Genomic DNA, 17789 nt, shown 5'->3' with positions numbered 1-17789 from the left:
AGCGCACTGCACAAAGATAGAAACAGAAAGTTAGCATTTTTCATGTACAATTTAACCAGCTAGGAATCCATAACCCAACTCTACAGCACAACAGCATACATAAAAATACTAGTAAACGGGACACTTACGTTGGAGTAAGCAGCCGATCTGAACTTCTTGATTCCACCGTTGGGTCGGATGTCTTCGATGCTGTAGCCGAGAGGTGCTTCATAGAATAATGATGATTTACTACTACTACTACTAGACTTTTTACCACCTTTGGACTCCATCAGGTCATTCAGTTCTTCCTGTTCATACCAAACCAATCAAGATATCAGTAATCAGATACAAAAGCAACAAAATTTCTCAACACTAGAGCATGTAGCGCATGAAACCGATCAAATCTATATGTTATAGCTCGGAATTCGAATTATTCTTGCAATAATTACATACCACATTTGCCAAAAGTTATATAATTTACACTTTTAACAATTAAAACAACAAATTAGACCAAAAAATAAAATGAAAATTGTCAAAAATTACTGCTTTCTTACAAAACCATCGCAATATCATAAACAAATTTAATCGAACAATCAGATTTAAGTGCATCACCACATGAAAATGTAATACGTATATATATATATATATAATCATTGAGCAAATTAATTCACCCCCATTCCATAAAAATTAATTTATGATACAAATCTCAATCTAGCTCCAATAATCCAGACCCAGATTGATGATTAACACAATTTACATCAAAATACAGGCTTTATTTAACAAATAAGTATAGACGTATACAGATTATCAAAGCTTCGTCATTTTCCATTCAAACCACATATTCAAATCACCAAAGCATAATTTAATGTAAAAAGCAACAAATTCAATTCAGGGAAAAGAACAACGATTTCACTCACAAATATGCGAAATTGTTAGGCACTCTCTTCAGAGGACCGGACGATGGCTATCAAGCTTCAAGGAAACCCTAGGATTTGGGAATCGATACCGAAATTGACCGAACCAGCGGGCGGCGAGAAAATTGAGATCTCAAAGCGATTTGGAACCGGATTAAAACTTTAAACCCTAGGGGATTTTGATTGCTGCTTATTGCTCAATTGGCTGTTTTGTTTTTCTGAAAACCAGAGAGCTATGGGGCTTATTTATAGGTGACGTGAGACTTCTTTGACTATTTTGCCCCTGTCTGATAGTGGAAAGACGGTATTAGCCCTACGCCGTATAGCCTGCTAGGCTGGCGAGGAGGTTTGTTGGATGCCGCTGGGCCTTTGAACGAGAAAACCTATTCGCGGTCATGCGTTACTTGCTCTGTCTGTTATTTCATTTTCCCGAAAATTGGAAAATTCGTAACGACAATAATCGAAAATTGTTTGGAAATGTTTTCTGTTTTGGTAAATCGAAAATTGGAGAGTTGGTAACGTATGCAATCAATATATCCATCGTTATGGAAATAGAGTAGGATTTTCTTCCTTTCAAAACTCTTTTTTTTTTTAATATTTAAACGGTTACGATTAAATCACCTCAACATTTTGTATTGACTTCTTTAAAAAGAGACAGACAAAAAAGAAGAATGAGAGAGGAAAGGAAGAAAGAAGAATGGAATTGAAAGGGAGAGAATCCTACTTCTCTGAAAAATGGACAATTCATTTTCCTTTTTCTGGTTACCCACTCATTTTTATTCATAGGTTTTATTTTTCATCTATTTAATTTTAAATGCCATCATTAAGCATAAATATGTAAGAGTAGAAAAATGATTTGCAAAAACTATTTTTCTTATAAATGGTAACATTGTAAGGTTAATGTTTTGGCTCGAAATTCAAAAGTTATATATAGTGAACGCTTGTGCAAAAAGTCCAACTATACAACAATTTCTAGTACACATCACTTTTTAGTGGCTTAAATTCGTCGATGATACATTCTATTTTTTAAAAAATATTAGGAGAATTCATTTAAAATGAGATTCTTTATAGATTTTCTGTTACTTTACAATTACACATCAGTTTTAATATTGACATTATAAATCATTGTGAAAAAAATGAAGTCTCATATAGTTCGTAGAGAGTCCAATTTCAAAAGTTCCCTAAATATTTTTTTTTTAAGTTGTATAAATTTGTTAAAGTCAAAACAATATAATGACAAGACGCTTATATTTCTACATTAAACATTGACCGTGAAGTCTTTTAAGAATAGAATAGCCGAGAGAGGATACTTCCTGGATTCTCTTGTGAGAATTTCAAGATTATTCAATCATATATGTTCATTGTGTATTACGTGATCAATTTTCGTCAAGTACAGTTTATATTTAATTTTAAATTAAAAAATTTATAATAATTTTTTATTACAAAATATACAATATACGATGAACGAATATAATTTAAGAATTTCCAGAATCCTCGTAAAGAAAATCTGGCAAGAATCCTCGCTAAGAATAGCCGTATATGGACAAAGGACAGAGAGAATCAGATTCGCGTGGGAAGACGAAAAGGAAAGTTGCCGCATTTTGATTTGTGGGGGCACTTTTGTCACGATAAGGTTGGTCTGTGGTGGGTGGGGACCTGATTTAACAGAGCCTCAAACCTTCTGACACGTGTTCGACTTCTGTGGCCTCTATCTTTTGCTCTTTTTACCCTTTTTATTTTCCTTTTCTCCGATTGCTCCTTTCATTTCTGACCACACGCTCCACTAGTACTGGTCCTGCATCGCAATTTGAATGCTTTCTTCCATTATTTTCCTCTAATAATTACTATTTCTTTATTTATTTTTTAAATAGGACAACTAATGGTAAAATACAATTATCTATTTCTTTCGAACCAGAGAAGTTATAGAAAATTTCATTTTGCCCATCGTTACAGTTAAGTAAACTTACCAGCTCGAAACATCGAATTTGAGATATCCTACATTCTTTTGTTTATTGAGAAATGCAGACTGCACCATTACTATTTCTTTATTAATTTTTTGGCAATAATATTAATAGCCACCGGATGAAGGGGTTTTATTTCGCTGCAATTTCAACAACTTTTGTCAAACTAATTTTTGACTAAATGAAAATGATGTCGCACCTAAAAAAGTTCCTTACTAAAATTACTATATTAACACTCTTAGGCACGTAAATATTTTCAAATTATTGCGTTTTGGGAATAAAAATTTTCTCCTTATCTAGTAAAAAAGTAGGAAAGTGATCATTTATGAATCTCTTCCACAAAATCCACCTAATGAATGAATTTGGACCCTTGAAATTTGATCAAACGGCTAAAAATAGAGAACTTCTTTAAAAATTATAATAACTTTAGCTGTTTATTCAAACTTCAAGGATCCAGATTCATTGATTTTGTGGACTTGATGGAAGAGATCCGAAGATGATTCCTTTCCAAAAAATGTAATGAAGAAGAAACTAATAGAAAAATAAAAAACAAATTAACGAAGAGTTATTGCACGTGATAGTACTACTTGCACCTAAACAAATTTGTGTGATTAAATAATAGTAGCCAATGAGCACATAGTGTGTGTGTGAACAATTTCATTTTGTTTTTTGTTTTTTTATTAAAGAGTGTGATTAGTTTTTAAAATTTTAAAAGGAGTATGAAAAAATGATGGTGGAACAATTTCTCTTAATAAGTGCATATTTTATCTAAATATTACATAAAAATTTTAAAAAAGTATGAAAAAATGATGGGGAGATAATTTCTCTTAATAAGTGCATATTTTATCTTAATATTACATAATTATTGTTTTGTCATTCTTATGTAAATATTGTGTAACAAAAGTGAGGCTTTGAAAAAAAAGGTAAAATTTAGTTGTGTGAAATGACATTTCTGACTCATATTTCTTATTCATGTTCTGTTTTAATTAGAGGGTTAAACTGGTAATTTCATAGGATTTTGGTTGACAATGAGTGTTTTATTAATTAGTAGTGATAATTAATAGTATAGATTATCAACCCACTCGTGTTAGATGTGGTTTGTGGACTCACTCGTGTTAGATGTGGATTCATAATTCCAAAGTTGCCCCTTCCTAATTAAGATTTTACAAAATAAAACCACCAACGTAGTGGGTAGTTTTTCTTCTTTTATTTCTTTAATTTGTTTAAATAAAAAACATATTAAAAAAAAGAAGAAGAAGAATAAAAATTACAAGTAGACAATAAAATGTACAAAATTGCCACACACGTGAGCTTGGGGCAATAGACTAGTACATACAAAATGAAAAGGCAAAGAAAGTGATGAAGCTTCATAATACTCAAATTGCTCTAAGAATTTTAAAAAATTAAAAAGAAAAAGACTCACATAAAAAAAAAACAATCTAGTTGGACTGTAGGTGGTTAATAAGTGCATTATTTGAAAAAAAAAATATATATATATATATATATATATATATAAGTAAATAAATAATAAATAAAAAAAGTCAACTGTCATCCTTGAACGTGTATGACAAGAGATTAGTATAATATTATTTTATAATATAATTAAGTATTGTTATCCTTCATCTAAATCATGATAAAAATGTTCTTTAACATCACAATTCACACAAGATACATCAAGATGCCATGTCAAAATTTCAAAACTAACTTTTGCCTGGATTCGGTTTGTCCAACAAAAATATAAAAAAAAATCCCTTGCTTGGATTCGGGAGCATATAGCATATAATATATGTAAAAGAACATCCGTGGCCATTGAGGCCGTTAAACAAACATTATCTGTGGCCATTGGGGGGCGTTAAACCAACATTAACTGTGGCCAATGGGGTTGCGATTAGTCATATCTTCTATTACCACGAGATATTCCTTGCTCCTCGGTGAAGAAATTTAATTAAATTCCGGCTTACCTTCTACCGTTATAAGCATCTTTTCGTTTGGATCTGCAAAGAAATGTGGGATGGATTCTAACGCACTTATTAATTTCTTAATATGCATATCAAGTTTTAAATTTCATGGACGGCTTATAATTATTTGACTTAACTATTCTGTGTAACTCGTGTTATAATATGAATAAATTGTTTGTAGAACTTATGTGCTTATTACTTCTTCGTTTCCCACAAGATTTCTTTATTAGAAAAATTGAGATTTTCTTTTATACACCAGCTGGCTATCGGAATCAAATCGACTACCATCGCATACAAATGCGATGCAAAGTAAGCAAACAAGAAGATCTGATTGAGTTGTCATCTTCTCTTAAACAAAGGTATTTGTGCACTCCCATGAAAACACAATTCTCTGAAGAACCCCGTGGAAACATGCTTTAATGGAATTTTAACTTTAGTTGGTCGTGACTAATAAATATGGATACATGTAAAAAAAAAAAAAAGTGGTACAGCCAATTCAAGTGTTTTTGTATGAGTAGACTGCTTATGTCAAATAGCATTTTTTTAGTACTGTACAACAATTTCACGCCTCAATGAAGCCATTTCCAGTGCTTAAATACGTATGAAGATATGATATGCTAATTAGTTGTCCCCTAATCAAAGATATTATCAAACTAAAATAATTAAGTATAGAGATGTAACGTTAATGAGCTGTTAAGCACTTGTAAAGCTCCATTAACAAAATGGAAAATGAGGTCAGCGAATGTGCAAGATATTTTGGATAATCATCACCCAATTATCAGCGGAACGGCTTTTTGACTCAGCAAGCAAATTGGGAGGATGATCAATAGCAAAACCTTTTCTCCTTTTTTTCGTTTTTTTTTTCGAAAAACAATATATATTTAAACTTTTATTTATTTAATCTGGGCCTGTACTGTATTGGGCATCTTTTTGTTGGTGTCACACCAAAAAAAAAAAATATATTTAAACTTTTATTTATTTAATCTGGGCCTGTACTGTATTGGGCATCTTTTTGTTGGTGTCGTGGCCCAGCTGGTGTGTTATATTAGTTGGGATTAACCGTTTTTGCATTTGCTATCATTTTGTATCTACTCAGCACTCGGGGTGCACCCCTTAGAGCAATTCCACCCCATTCCAAATGTCCCAGCTCCCAGTCCAAAAATCAAACTAATCCTCAGTCCATTTGCTCCACCCCACAAAGCTGACTGGCACCCAGCCCAAGCCAGGCGCCAGCCCAGCCTGTTTCGGACAGACCCAGGAACTGGGCAAAATACACGGCGCGTGCACGACACGCGGGAGCTGAGGCGAGTAGCCGACAAGGAAAAGGTGGGGCTGTCAGCCCACTTGTGTCCCGTCCCAGGCAATCTCTGAGCCGTTGGATTTCCAATGGCTAGTTTATCTAGACCGTTGGATTTCCAACGGTAAAAAAAATTAAAAAATTAGTTTTAAAATGGACCGTTTGATCACAGATCAACGGTCCACGTTTTAGACGAAAAAAAATTTAAATAAAAGGCCCCAACGGTCAGATTTTTTACCGTTGGCCACGTGGCGTGATCTTAGCTATTGGATTTGAATTTTTTTCAAATCCAACGGTCCAGATTAATTAACTAAATTAAAATTTATTATAAATTATTAAAAAATACAGAAAATTTTTAAAAAATACAGAAAAATTTTAAAAAATTTATATTTTTTTCCTATAAATATCTAACCCTCATCTTCCACCTTTACACCACATTACAATATTTTCTACACTTTCTACACTTTCTACATATCAATATTTTCTACAATTTGAGAGAAAAAAATGTCTTCGTGGAAGCTTATTGAAGATGTTACGTTGTGTGAATGTTGGGTTCACACTACTCATGATCCGATTACGGGTAATGAGATGGATAAGCGAGAGATGTGGAGTAAAATTACGAAAGCGTTTTGTGATGTACATGGAGAAAACGCCAGAACTAGTCAAGGTCTTCAAGGTCGTTGGAAAAAACTCAACGCATCATTTACTTGTTGGAAAAACGCCATCTCTCATGCTTCCGGTAACCTCCGTAGTGGGACAAGTTTAGCGGATCAGGTGACAATATTTTTATTTATTTATATGCATTCCACTCACATTAATATTTTGATTTATTTAATTTCGTATGTAATTTTTATCTTATTTCTTATGTAATTTTTATTTAATTTCTTATGTAATTTTTATTTAATTTCTTATGTCATTTTTATTTAATTTCTTATGTCATTTTTATGTAATTTATATGCATTCCACCCGTATTAATATTTTGAATTTATTTATTTGTGTTACACCCGCATTTTTTAACACTATGTTATCCCACTTTTTTATAGACACTACAAGCTCAAGCATTCTACAATTCAAAGAACGGGAACAAATCATTCAATAGATTGGAATGTTGGCAAATTGTCAAAGATTGCCCTAAATACAAAATTGTGGCAACTGGTCCAGAAGTTGTCATGCACGGTATGGGTCTACATAGTTCTCCAGAACCAGACATGGCCGAACAAGAAGCCGACACATTTCAAGACACGGAAGGGACGGCTGAACAAGTGCCCGAGACCCAATCGACTCGTCAGTCCCTAAGGCCTCTAGGTAAAAAGGCGTCAAAGAAAAAAGGTAGTTCTTCCAAAAATGACTACACTAAATATATGGAGGAACTTGCTCGCCAAGGTGAACTAAACTTGGCACGAGAAAAGGCTAGAGATGAGGAAAAAGTTGCTGCTATGGCAGCAATATTAGCAGCTACTGAGGCCCGTGATGCGGCGGCTGAAAGACAAAGAGAAGTAGTTAATCGAGAGAACGAGCTGGTTAGAGAAGCACTTCATCGAGAAAATGAATTGCTTCGAGAAGAAAGGATGGCTCAAGCAGATCGTGACACTATGAGCAAGTCTCTAGTAGGACTGTCTCCGAATTCTAAATATTTTTGGACATCGGAAAAAAGAGATGCCATGCGTAGGAGGCGTGCAAGAGATGCGGAAACAAGTCAAGGGGGTTCTAGCTACACAAATCATGGCAACCAAGATCCTAGCACCACATATCCTAACTCGAGAGACTTTATTTAATTTCTTATGTATTTTTATGTATTTTCTTTCTTTTTTCTAGTAGAACTTTATTTAATTTCTTATGTTTTTTCTTTTTTTAGGTTTGAACTTTATTTAATTTCTTATGCAATTTTAATGTAATTATTTATTTAATTTCTTTTGTACTTTATTTAAACACATGAAATAAGATTACATAAACTCACCAAATAAATTTAAAAACAAAACACATTACATAGAATTACATAAACTCACCAAATAAACTTAAAAACAAAACACACTACATAGAATTACATAAACTCACCAAATAAACTTAAAAACAAAACACACTACATAGAATTACTTAAACTTAAAAAAAATACAATTTATTCTTCAACCACAAGCCTCATTCTAATTATCTTCGCCTCCATGCAATCCCCACTGGTGCTCAATCAAGTCATTCTGGCGGGTTACATGCCAGTATGGCTCTTGCACATTAGTGTACCGCTGAACGATCAATTCATTGTAACGTCCATCACGTTCCAACGGCTCGTGTTGCACTGGATCTTCGGTCCCATCATGAGCACAATAAATACGTGTTCTTGAGTTGTTCATCGGATCTGGCTCATATTCATCGACGGCATTATTTGAAAAAAAAAATATATATATATATAAGTAAATAAATAATAAATAAAAAAAGTCAACTGTCATCTTGAACGTGTATGACAAGAGGTTAGTATAATATTATTTTATAATATAATTAAGTATTGTTATCCTTCATCTAAATCATGATAAAAATGTTCTTTAACATCACAATTCACACAAGATACATCAAGATGCCATGTCAAAATTTCAAAACTAACTTTTGCCTGGATTCGGTTTGTCCAACAAAAATATAAAAAAATATCCCTTGCTTGGATTCGGGAGCATATAGCATATAATATATGTAAAAGAACATCCGTGGCCATTGAGGCCGTTAAACAAACATTATCTGTGGCCATTGGGGGGCGTTAAACCAACATTAACTGTGGCCAATGGGGTTGCGATTAGTCATATCTTCTATTACCACGAGATATTCCTTGCTCCTCGGTGAAGAAATTTAATTAAATTCCGGCTTACCTTCTACCGTTATAAGCATCTTTTCGTTTGGATCTGCAAAGAAATGTGGGATGGATTCTAACGCACTTATTAATTTCTTAATATGCATATCAAGTTTTAAATTTCATGGACGGCTTATAATTATTTGACTCAACTATTCTGTGTAACTCGTGTTATAATATGAATAAATTGTTTGTAGAACTTATGTGCTTATTACTTCTTCGTTTCCCACAAGATTTCTTTAATAGAAAAATTGAGATTTTCTTTTATACACCAGCTGGCTATCGGAATCAAATCAACTACCATCGCATACAAATGCGATGCAAAGTAAGCAAACAAGAAGATCTGATTGAGTTGTCATCTTCTCTTAAACAAAGGTATTTGTGCACTCCCATGAAAACACAATTCTCTGAAGAACCCCGTGGAAACATGCTTTAATGGAATTTTAACTTTAGTTGGTCGTGACTAATAAATATGGATACATGTAAAAAAAAAAAAAAAGTGGTACAGCCAATTCAAGTGTTTTTGTATGAGTAGACTGCTTATGTCAAATAGCATTTTTTCAGTACTGTACAACAATTTCACGCCTCAATGAAGCCATTTTCAGTGCTTAAATACGTATGAAGATATGATATGCTAATTAGTTGTCCCCTAATCAAAGATATTATCAAACTAAAATAATTAAGTATAGAGATGTAACGTTAATGAGCTGTTAAGCACTTGTAAAGCTCCATTAACAAAATGGAAAATGAGGTCAGCGAATGTGCAAGATATTTTGGATAATCATCACCCAATTATCAGCGGAACGGCTTTTTGACTCAGCAAGCAAATTGGGAGGATGATCAATAGCAAAACCTTTTCTCCTTTTTTTTGTTTTTTTTGTTTTTTGTTTCGAAAAAAATTATATATTTAAACTTTTATTTATTTAATCTGGGCCTGTACTGTATTGGGCATCTTTTTGTTGGTGTCACACCAAAAAAAAAAATATATTTAAACTTTTATTTATTTAATCTGGGCCTGTACTGTATTGGGCATCTTTTTGTTGGTGTCGTGGCCCAGCTGGTGTGTTATATTAGTTGGGATTAACCGTTTTTGCATTTGCTATCATTTTGTATCTACTCAGCACTCGGGGTGCACCCCTTAGGTCATCTCCAATTGAAAGGGTTAAAATATAACCCTGTTTGAAATTATAGCCCTATAAAATATATTTTTATATAAATAGTGTCAGGTCATACTTATATATCATCTTCAATCGGAGGGGCTAAACATGACCCCATCAATATTTATTATTTTTAAGTTTATTCTTTAAATTTGTTAGTTAATTTAATTAAACCACCGTTGGATGTTTTCAAATCTAGTTTTTGAGTTTAAATCAATTATTTCAACTAAGGAGCTAATCCCCCCCCCCCAAAAAAGGGTTAAGAGGGAGGGGGGGTTGCTACATTTGGCACCATGAGACCATTTGGCCAAATAATGGTCTAGTAGGTTCCAAAGAATTATAGCACAACCATTGGTTGAAGATGAGCTCTTGAATGAATCAGATCATTTTTTAGCTTTGAACATTTAGCCCTCTTCATTAGAGATGGCCTAACAGTAGAAAAAAGCAGTTGCATGGCCATGAGGTAGTATGTCGAGAGATTCTACCCTGCAATTAGTTGTATATTCATATACGGATCCATGATTTGAAACTCCGGTGAGTTGAACTTTGAAGCCAGTTCTTCCTTCCAAAGTTTCGGAAGAGCTTTGTTCGTTTCAATGTATTTTTTTCATTTGCGAGCTCACTTGATTACGCTATTTAGCCAGTGATCAGCTAGGTCCTAATATAAAGCTCTGCAAGTATTTGTGACAATCAAGCAGCTCTCCATAGCAACCAACATGGTCTTCGAACATAGCACCCAGAAATTGGTCGTGATTAGAAAGTCAAGGGAACAAGATTGAGAATGATTTAGCAACTTGAGGAGGATTTATTGCATATAGTTGGAAGAGCTTCAGCCTTGATTGTTTGTAGGACTCCGGCAGCTCTATATTAATCAATTAGTCTGAATTATTAGGTGAGAAATGCTAAGAGACTCTCTCAAAGTGAGACTCTTCATAGACTCTTTGACACCTTGTGCGTTTTGTACAATGTTTTATAATGTTAGTCCGTAGAATTATGCCCAAAATATGAGGTTTAATTAGAGTCAATGAAAAGTCTCGCTTTTAAAAGATTATCCTTAAATAAGGTTTCAAGCGTTGAAACAACAGCCATAACTTGTTTTCTCTATTTGCCCTGCACGACACGAATAGGAAAGGGTGGGTGTGTGCGTTGGAATGTTAAGGTTTGTCATCACTCCGTAGCCCAATCTCATATACCTTTAAAACTAATTTTCGCATATACATTTAGTGGTGATAACTTCACGACTCTAACATGTGGTATACCCCTCTATTGCGGACAAAGTAATCATGGTGCCTTCAACTCCGGTTTAATTAGCTTCATCCTTTAACATGATCAACTTCACATTTTAGTCCGCTTAATTTTGGCTTGAAAACTTGTGCCATTGATCGGCTAATCTTTCATTCAAAAACTTGTGTTATTTTTATAAGAAATAACTCTGGTATTTTCATTTCTTAATGAATAAGGAATTACAACTGGTTTATATACACTTGTGAGAAATAGCTTAGTAACTAATTACACTTGGTTAACTGACTAATCTAGTAATTAGTTACATAGACAGTTGTAACAGACTTGAAACCAAAATACAACAAACTATATATGTGACTCTTTACACCCCCTCAAGCTGAACGGAGGAGAGCCGAGGGAAAGCTTGGATTGAAGGTATTGAAACCGAGCTTTAGAAAGAGATTTGGTGTGGATATCAGCAACTTGAAACTGAGTATTGATATACTACACTTGAAGTAGCTTGGCAAGAACTAGTTCACGGATGTAATGATAATCAATTTCCACGTGCTTGGTACGAGCATGAAAAACTGGATTGGAGGCCAGAGAAATAGCGGAAACATTATCACACCAAAGAGTGGGAATTGTAGTGAGTTGAAAAGCGACATCTCTGAAAATTTTACATATCCATGTAAGTTCAGCTGCCATGTGCGCAAGGGAACGATATTCAGCCTCGGTAGAGGAACGAGCAATTGTATGTTGCTTTTTAGCACTTCAACTAATCAAGTTTCTGCCCAAATATAGACAATAGCCACTGGTGGATCTTCGATCAAACACATAACCTGCCGAATCCGCATCAGAGTAGGCAGTAAGATGCAAAAGACTCTTCTTAAACCACATCCCCTGATCAAATGTACCTTTTAAGAACCTTAATATCCTTTTGACAGCTTGAAAATGGGAATCTCGGGGACAGTGAAAGAACTGGCATACTTGATTCACAGCAAAGGAAAGATCAGGTCTTGTCCAAGTGAGATACTGTAATGCCCCTACAATAGATCAGTATTCTTTAGGATCGGCTAAAAGAGCTCCAGTATGATCAAGCTTCTGAGTTCCCAGAGGAGTAGGACAGGGCTTGCAACCTGCCATGGTTGTCTTGACTAAAAGATCTAAAGCATATTTGCTTTGAGACAGGAAAATACCCTCATCGGATTGGTGAACTTCTAAGCCAAGGAAATAGTGTAAGGGCCCCAAGTCCTTAACTGGAAATAAGGAACTTAGTTGCTGAATAAAACGTTGACAGAGAGAGGTATTAGGACCAGTCACTAAGATGTCATCCACATATACAAGGACTAGCACAGGGAATGGTTGAAGTTTCACAAACAGAGAACAATCAGATTGAGAGTTTGTGAAACCAAGAGAGACCAAAGCTTAAAACAACTTATCATACCAAGCCCGAGGGGCTTGCTTCAATCCATAGAGAGATTTTTGGAGTTTACAGACATAAGAAGGTTTGGAAGGATCAATGAAACTTGGGGGTTGTTGCATAAAAACATCTTCTTGGAGATTGCCATGGAGGAAAGCATTGCTGATGTCAAGTTGATGTAAAAACCAATCATATTGCACTGCCATTGTAAGAAGAATGCGAATAGTGACATGTTTGGCAACCGAACTGAAAGTCTCCTTGAAATCAATACCCTCTTGTTGATGTAAACCCTTAGCAACAAGACGGGCTTTGTACCGATCAATAGAACCATCAGGTTTCCTTTTGATCCTGAAAACCCATTTGCATCCGACCAAGTTTTGATGAGGATATGAGGGTACAAGAGTCCAAGTGCCTGTGGATTGAAAAGCTTGAAATTCGTCAAGCATGGCTTTATTCCAGTGATCATACTTGGAGGCTTGCAAATAAGTAGTAGGTACAAATGAACTGGAATCAATAGGATGCTTGTGGTTGCTAACACTTTAGGCTTGAAAATTCCTGCTTTAGATCTAGTGATCATTGGATGAGTGTTTGTAGGAATTGAGATTGTTGAAATTGAAGAAGGAGAATGCACCGGAGATGAAATAGAGTCTTGAGGTTGCTGTGTAGGTTGAGGTTGCCGTGTGGATTGTGTAGGTTGAGGTTGCTGTGGAGAATACACCCGAGAAGAGCTTGAGCGTTGGCCTTGAGAGAATACTGAAGAAGGTTGTGGTGCATGTGGACTTGATTGAGGAAATGGCAGGGAGAACTCAGGTGATGTAGTGGAGGGGATAGAGGAAGAACACTGTGAAGAGCTACTGTGATGAAATGGAAAATGATCTTCATTAAAGAGAATATGCCTTGAAATGTAGACTCTGTTAGAAGACACATCCAAACACCGATAACCTTTGTGTTGAAGGCTATAACCGAGAAATACACATGGTTTGCTTTTACCATCCAATTTTGATTGCATATATGGCTTGAGCCAATGATAGCAACAGCAACCAAAAACCTTTAACTTGGAATAATCAGGAGCCTTTTTGAAAAGAATTTCTCATGGAGACTGAGAAGATCCAGAAAGAGGCATTCGATTGATAAGATACATTGCAGTAGAAAAGGCTTATACCCAAAACTTGTGAGGAACTTTGGAAGCAACAAGAAGTGTCCGAGCAGTTTCAGTAAGATGTCTATGCTTGCGTTCCACACACCCATTTTGCTCAGGTGTGTGGGGACAACTGTACTGATGAGAAATACCATGTTGAAGCAAGAAGGAAGCAAAAGCAGAACCATTGAACTCACCCCCTGAATCTGTTCGAAGAATCTTGATTTTATGGCCAAGTAAGTTTTCAACATATGCTTTGAAAATGACAAAAGTAGAGAAGACTTCAGACTTGTGTTGTAAAGGAAACAGCGAACTGTATTTGCTATACTCATCCACAAAGAGTACATAGTACTTATAGCCACTAATTGATGAAACTGGACAGGGACCCCAGACATCACAATGAATTAAATCCAAACTATTTGATACAGTGGTAATATTAAAAGAAAAGGGCAGCTTATGATTTTTGCCAATAGCACAGTCTGCACAAAAAAACTGAACAGAAGCTGAAGTATGAGAAACAAGCTTACTTGTATGTAAAATCCTTTTGAGAATGGATGTGGAAGGATGACCGACTCGTTTGTGCCATTGTTGTAAGGATGCTTGAGTGCTTACAAGTGCAGATGATGAAGCTTGGAATGGTTGACCTTGCAGAGGATAGAAACCATCCCTAATTGGGCCGCGAAAAAACATCTTCCCAGTGGAACGGTCCTTGACGACAGAACCATCAAAATCAAGAGTTAAAGAGCAATAATTGTCTCTTAGAAACTGATACGCAGAGAGCAAATTGAATTGCATCATTGGCACATGAAGAACATTATTTAATTGAAATGCAACATGTGGTGTTTGGAGAATAGAAGAACCTGTATGGTGGATTGGCATACCTTGGCCATCACCAGCATAAACCTTGTCTTCACCAGAGTACGGAATAAGGGAAGTGATAGCGGAGATATCATTGGTGACATGAGTAGTAACACCAGAGTCTAGAAGCCATGTAGGCTGAGAAGAAGAGGCAGTAGAGGCACACATAGCAGCAAGCTTGGCAGGTGGAATCTTTCCAGCAAAGGCATGATTCATGCGAGCATAGCAGTCAAGAGCCTCATGATCAAAAGAATTGCATATTTGACAGGAAGACCGAGGTTCAGAATAGCGATTAAATCCACCAGAGTTGCGATTGTAATTACTAGTATTATGATGAAATGAACCATTACCAGGGCCAGTGTTGTTATAATTTCCACGATAGTTGCCTCAACTTCTGTTGTTCTTCTGAAAATTGCTTCGGCCACGATTATTGCGCTGGAAATTGGTGCGATTGCTGTAGTTAGAATGTTGAACAACATATGCCTGTGAGGGAGGAGGCGTAGGTAAGAGACCTTGCTGGAGAGGCGGAGCTTGAGCAGCAAATGCTTGAAATGGTTCAGTGAGAGACGATGAATAAGCTTTCTTCTTGCGATGTATAAAGATCTCTTTGTTCATGAGTAATCCATGAAGTTCATCTAAGGAAGTAGATGAAATTCGAAGCATTATCGAATCAATGAAAGATTCGTAATCATCTGAGAGGCCATTTAGTGTAATAGCAATGAGATCTGGTTCCGACATCGGTGCTCCGGCAGCCATAAGAGCATCAGAGATGCCTTTGATACGCTGCAGATAATCAGAAATTGACAAATCGCCTCTCTGAATAGCTTGAAGACGCGGTCGGAGTTGGTGAATGTGCGCCGCCGAGACTCTGCCAAACCGCTGTTCAAGAATCTGCCATAATTCTCGAGATGAGGTGACACCAACGGTAAACGGAATAAGATCTTCAGAGAAAGTGGAATTCAACCAGATCAGGATATTTTGATCATTTTTAAACCAGATCTCGAAATCAGGATTAGGAACGGTAGTACCAATACCGTTTTGATTGAGAAGAAAGGGCGATGGACATTTCTCCGATCCATCGATGATACCTGTAAGTTTGTAGCACAAAAAATAGGAGCGAAAAAAGCTTTCCAGGCAAGATAATTGTCCTTCTTAAGCTTTGTAGGAACCATACAACTGATGTTTTGGATTGAAATTGAGGAAATCGAAGAATTAGGGTTTATAAGAGCTGAATTTGAGGAAAGAGGAGTAGGATTCTGAGTGAAAACTTCTGAATTTGCAAGCGAAGAGGTAGAAGACGCCATTGTCGATCAAGGATTTGCAGAGAGAAAACGAAATTGGGAAGAAAAATCAAAGATTGCAGAGGAAGCTAGGATCGGTGCGTGAGCAGAGAGGTGAGTGATACCATATAAGAAATAACTCTGGTATTTTCATTTCTTAATGAATAAGGAATTACAACTGGTTTATATACACTTGTGAGAAATAGCTTAGTAACTAATTACACTTGGTTAACTGACTAATCTAGTAATTAGTTACATAGACAGTTGTAACAGACTTGTAACCAAAATACAACAAACTATATATGTGACTCTTTAATTTTGGTTGGGCTGAACCCTTTTTGCATTTGCTATTAATTTGTATATCCGTGAAAATATTCGAAAATACAGAAAAAAATATGGAAAGAGAGGTGGGGTGAAGTCTAAACTTCACTTCATATTAGAGAAACTCTTAAGTTTGGGAAAAAAATTGATAGTTTTTTTCGATATTTTTGACATTTCGGTTAAACATCGAATAAACTTTTATATTTCGTCCAAATCATTGTTTGAGATCACCTAAATTTTCACTTTAAATTTCCATTATTTCAATTGGAAATTCCATCGAAAGCAACTAATATCAATATTTGATATATATGATAATATTTCTACAAATTTGTAGGTCAATATTTTCACGGATACTAATATTTTAAGCAATGCTCAATAGTTGGGGCCCTTACCCTTAAGAAAGAGCATGCGCATGTCCATAGACAGCAAGACAAGAGATTCTATCTTGTAATTGGTTGTATTCATGAACATATCCAAGATTTGAAACTCGATCGAGCGAGTTGAAATTTGAAGCCTATTCCTCCAAAACTTCGGCTAAGCTTCCTTCCTTTAGATGAAATTTTTTCTCATTTGCGAGCTCACTTGATTACGCTATTTACTCAGTGATCTGCAAGTTCCTAATGTAAAGTTGTGCAAGTATTTTGTGACAAATCGTATAAGCATTTAGTGAATATAGCTGGAAGATCTTCAGCCTTTATTGTTTTTAGGACTCCCAACAGCTCTATATTAATCAATTGTGTGTAACTAATTTAAATTATTAAGGCTTAATTAGAGTTCGGTGAGGTTTGCAGCATTGCAAAAAGAAAGGGGTTTGCAGCATTGGAATGTATAAGCTTCTCATCACTCCGCAGCCCCATTTTATGTGCCTTCAAAATTCACATGTTAATCCACTTAATTGGCATGAAAAGTTGTGCCATTTATCAATTAATCTTTCGTTCAAAGAGAAATGTTAACGGGACTCTCTTAAAAGAGGTAATGCCAGATATACTAAATTTATAAACAAAATTCTGGAAATAAAGGACATGGAAGTTGATGATCGGTTTATTACTTAGACGTTAATAAACGTGTTAATTCTTATTGGTACCATATCATTTTATTCGTAAATTTAGTCTCTAGAACATTACCTCTCTTATTGGAAAAGAAAAAAGACAAGCATTACCTCTTTTAAAAGTAAGATTCTCTATATACTTTGTCACCTCATGTTTTCGCTTTCCGCACAATATTTTCTAAAGACTTTGTTTATACCGTATTTAGGGCCTCGTATTTAGATCTTGTATAAATACTCGAAGGACTTAAATGTAATTATGTAATAAAGGAAGGGACAAATATGTAATAAGTGAGGAGTCCTTATTCTATAAAAGGATCCCTCACCCTCACAATTAGGAGAGGCCATTTTTTAAGACCATTTCTTAGGCCCTCTCACTCCCTCTCAAAGCTCTCACTCTCAGAGCTCTC

General features: G+C 35.4%; 1 protein-coding gene across 1 annotated transcript; it reads left to right on the top strand.

Annotated features, from left to right (window-relative positions):
• The first annotated feature begins 6393 nt into the window (after positions 1 to 6393).
• Positions 6394 to 13556, top strand: LOC126596760 (uncharacterized). The gene is made up of 4 exons (XM_050263425.1): positions 6394 to 6883; positions 7153 to 7371; positions 12262 to 12330; positions 13431 to 13556. The coding sequence occupies exons 1-4, from the start codon at positions 6614 to 6616 to the stop codon at positions 13554 to 13556; spliced, it is 684 nt and encodes a 227-aa protein (XP_050119382.1). The 5' UTR covers positions 6394 to 6613.
• Positions 13557 to 17789: the final 4233 nt, after the last annotated feature.

The sequence above is a fragment of the Malus sylvestris genome, chromosome 13, assembly GCF_916048215.2.
Source record: "Malus sylvestris chromosome 13, drMalSylv7.2, whole genome shotgun sequence".
In the NCBI taxonomy this organism is placed as follows: domain Eukaryota; kingdom Viridiplantae; phylum Streptophyta; class Magnoliopsida; order Rosales; family Rosaceae; genus Malus; species Malus sylvestris.
This window is presented reverse-complemented; position numbering and strand designations above follow the sequence as displayed.

What these genes read in the sequence shown, in the direction of transcription:
- LOC126596760 (XM_050263425.1), top strand. Translation starts at nt 6,614, where the DNA reads ATGTCTTCGTGGAAGCTTATTGAAGATGTTACGTTGTGTGAATGTTGG. An exon ending in CGGAAGGGACGGCTGAACAA is followed by an intron (nt 7,372 to 12,261) that starts GTGCCCGAGACC and finishes TCCTTTTGACAG; the next exon opens with CTTGAAAATGGGAATCTCGG. An exon ending in CACAGCAAAGGAAAGATCAG is followed by an intron (nt 12,331 to 13,430) that starts GTCTTGTCCAAG and finishes TGGATTGTGTAG; the next exon opens with GTTGAGGTTGCTGTGGAGAA.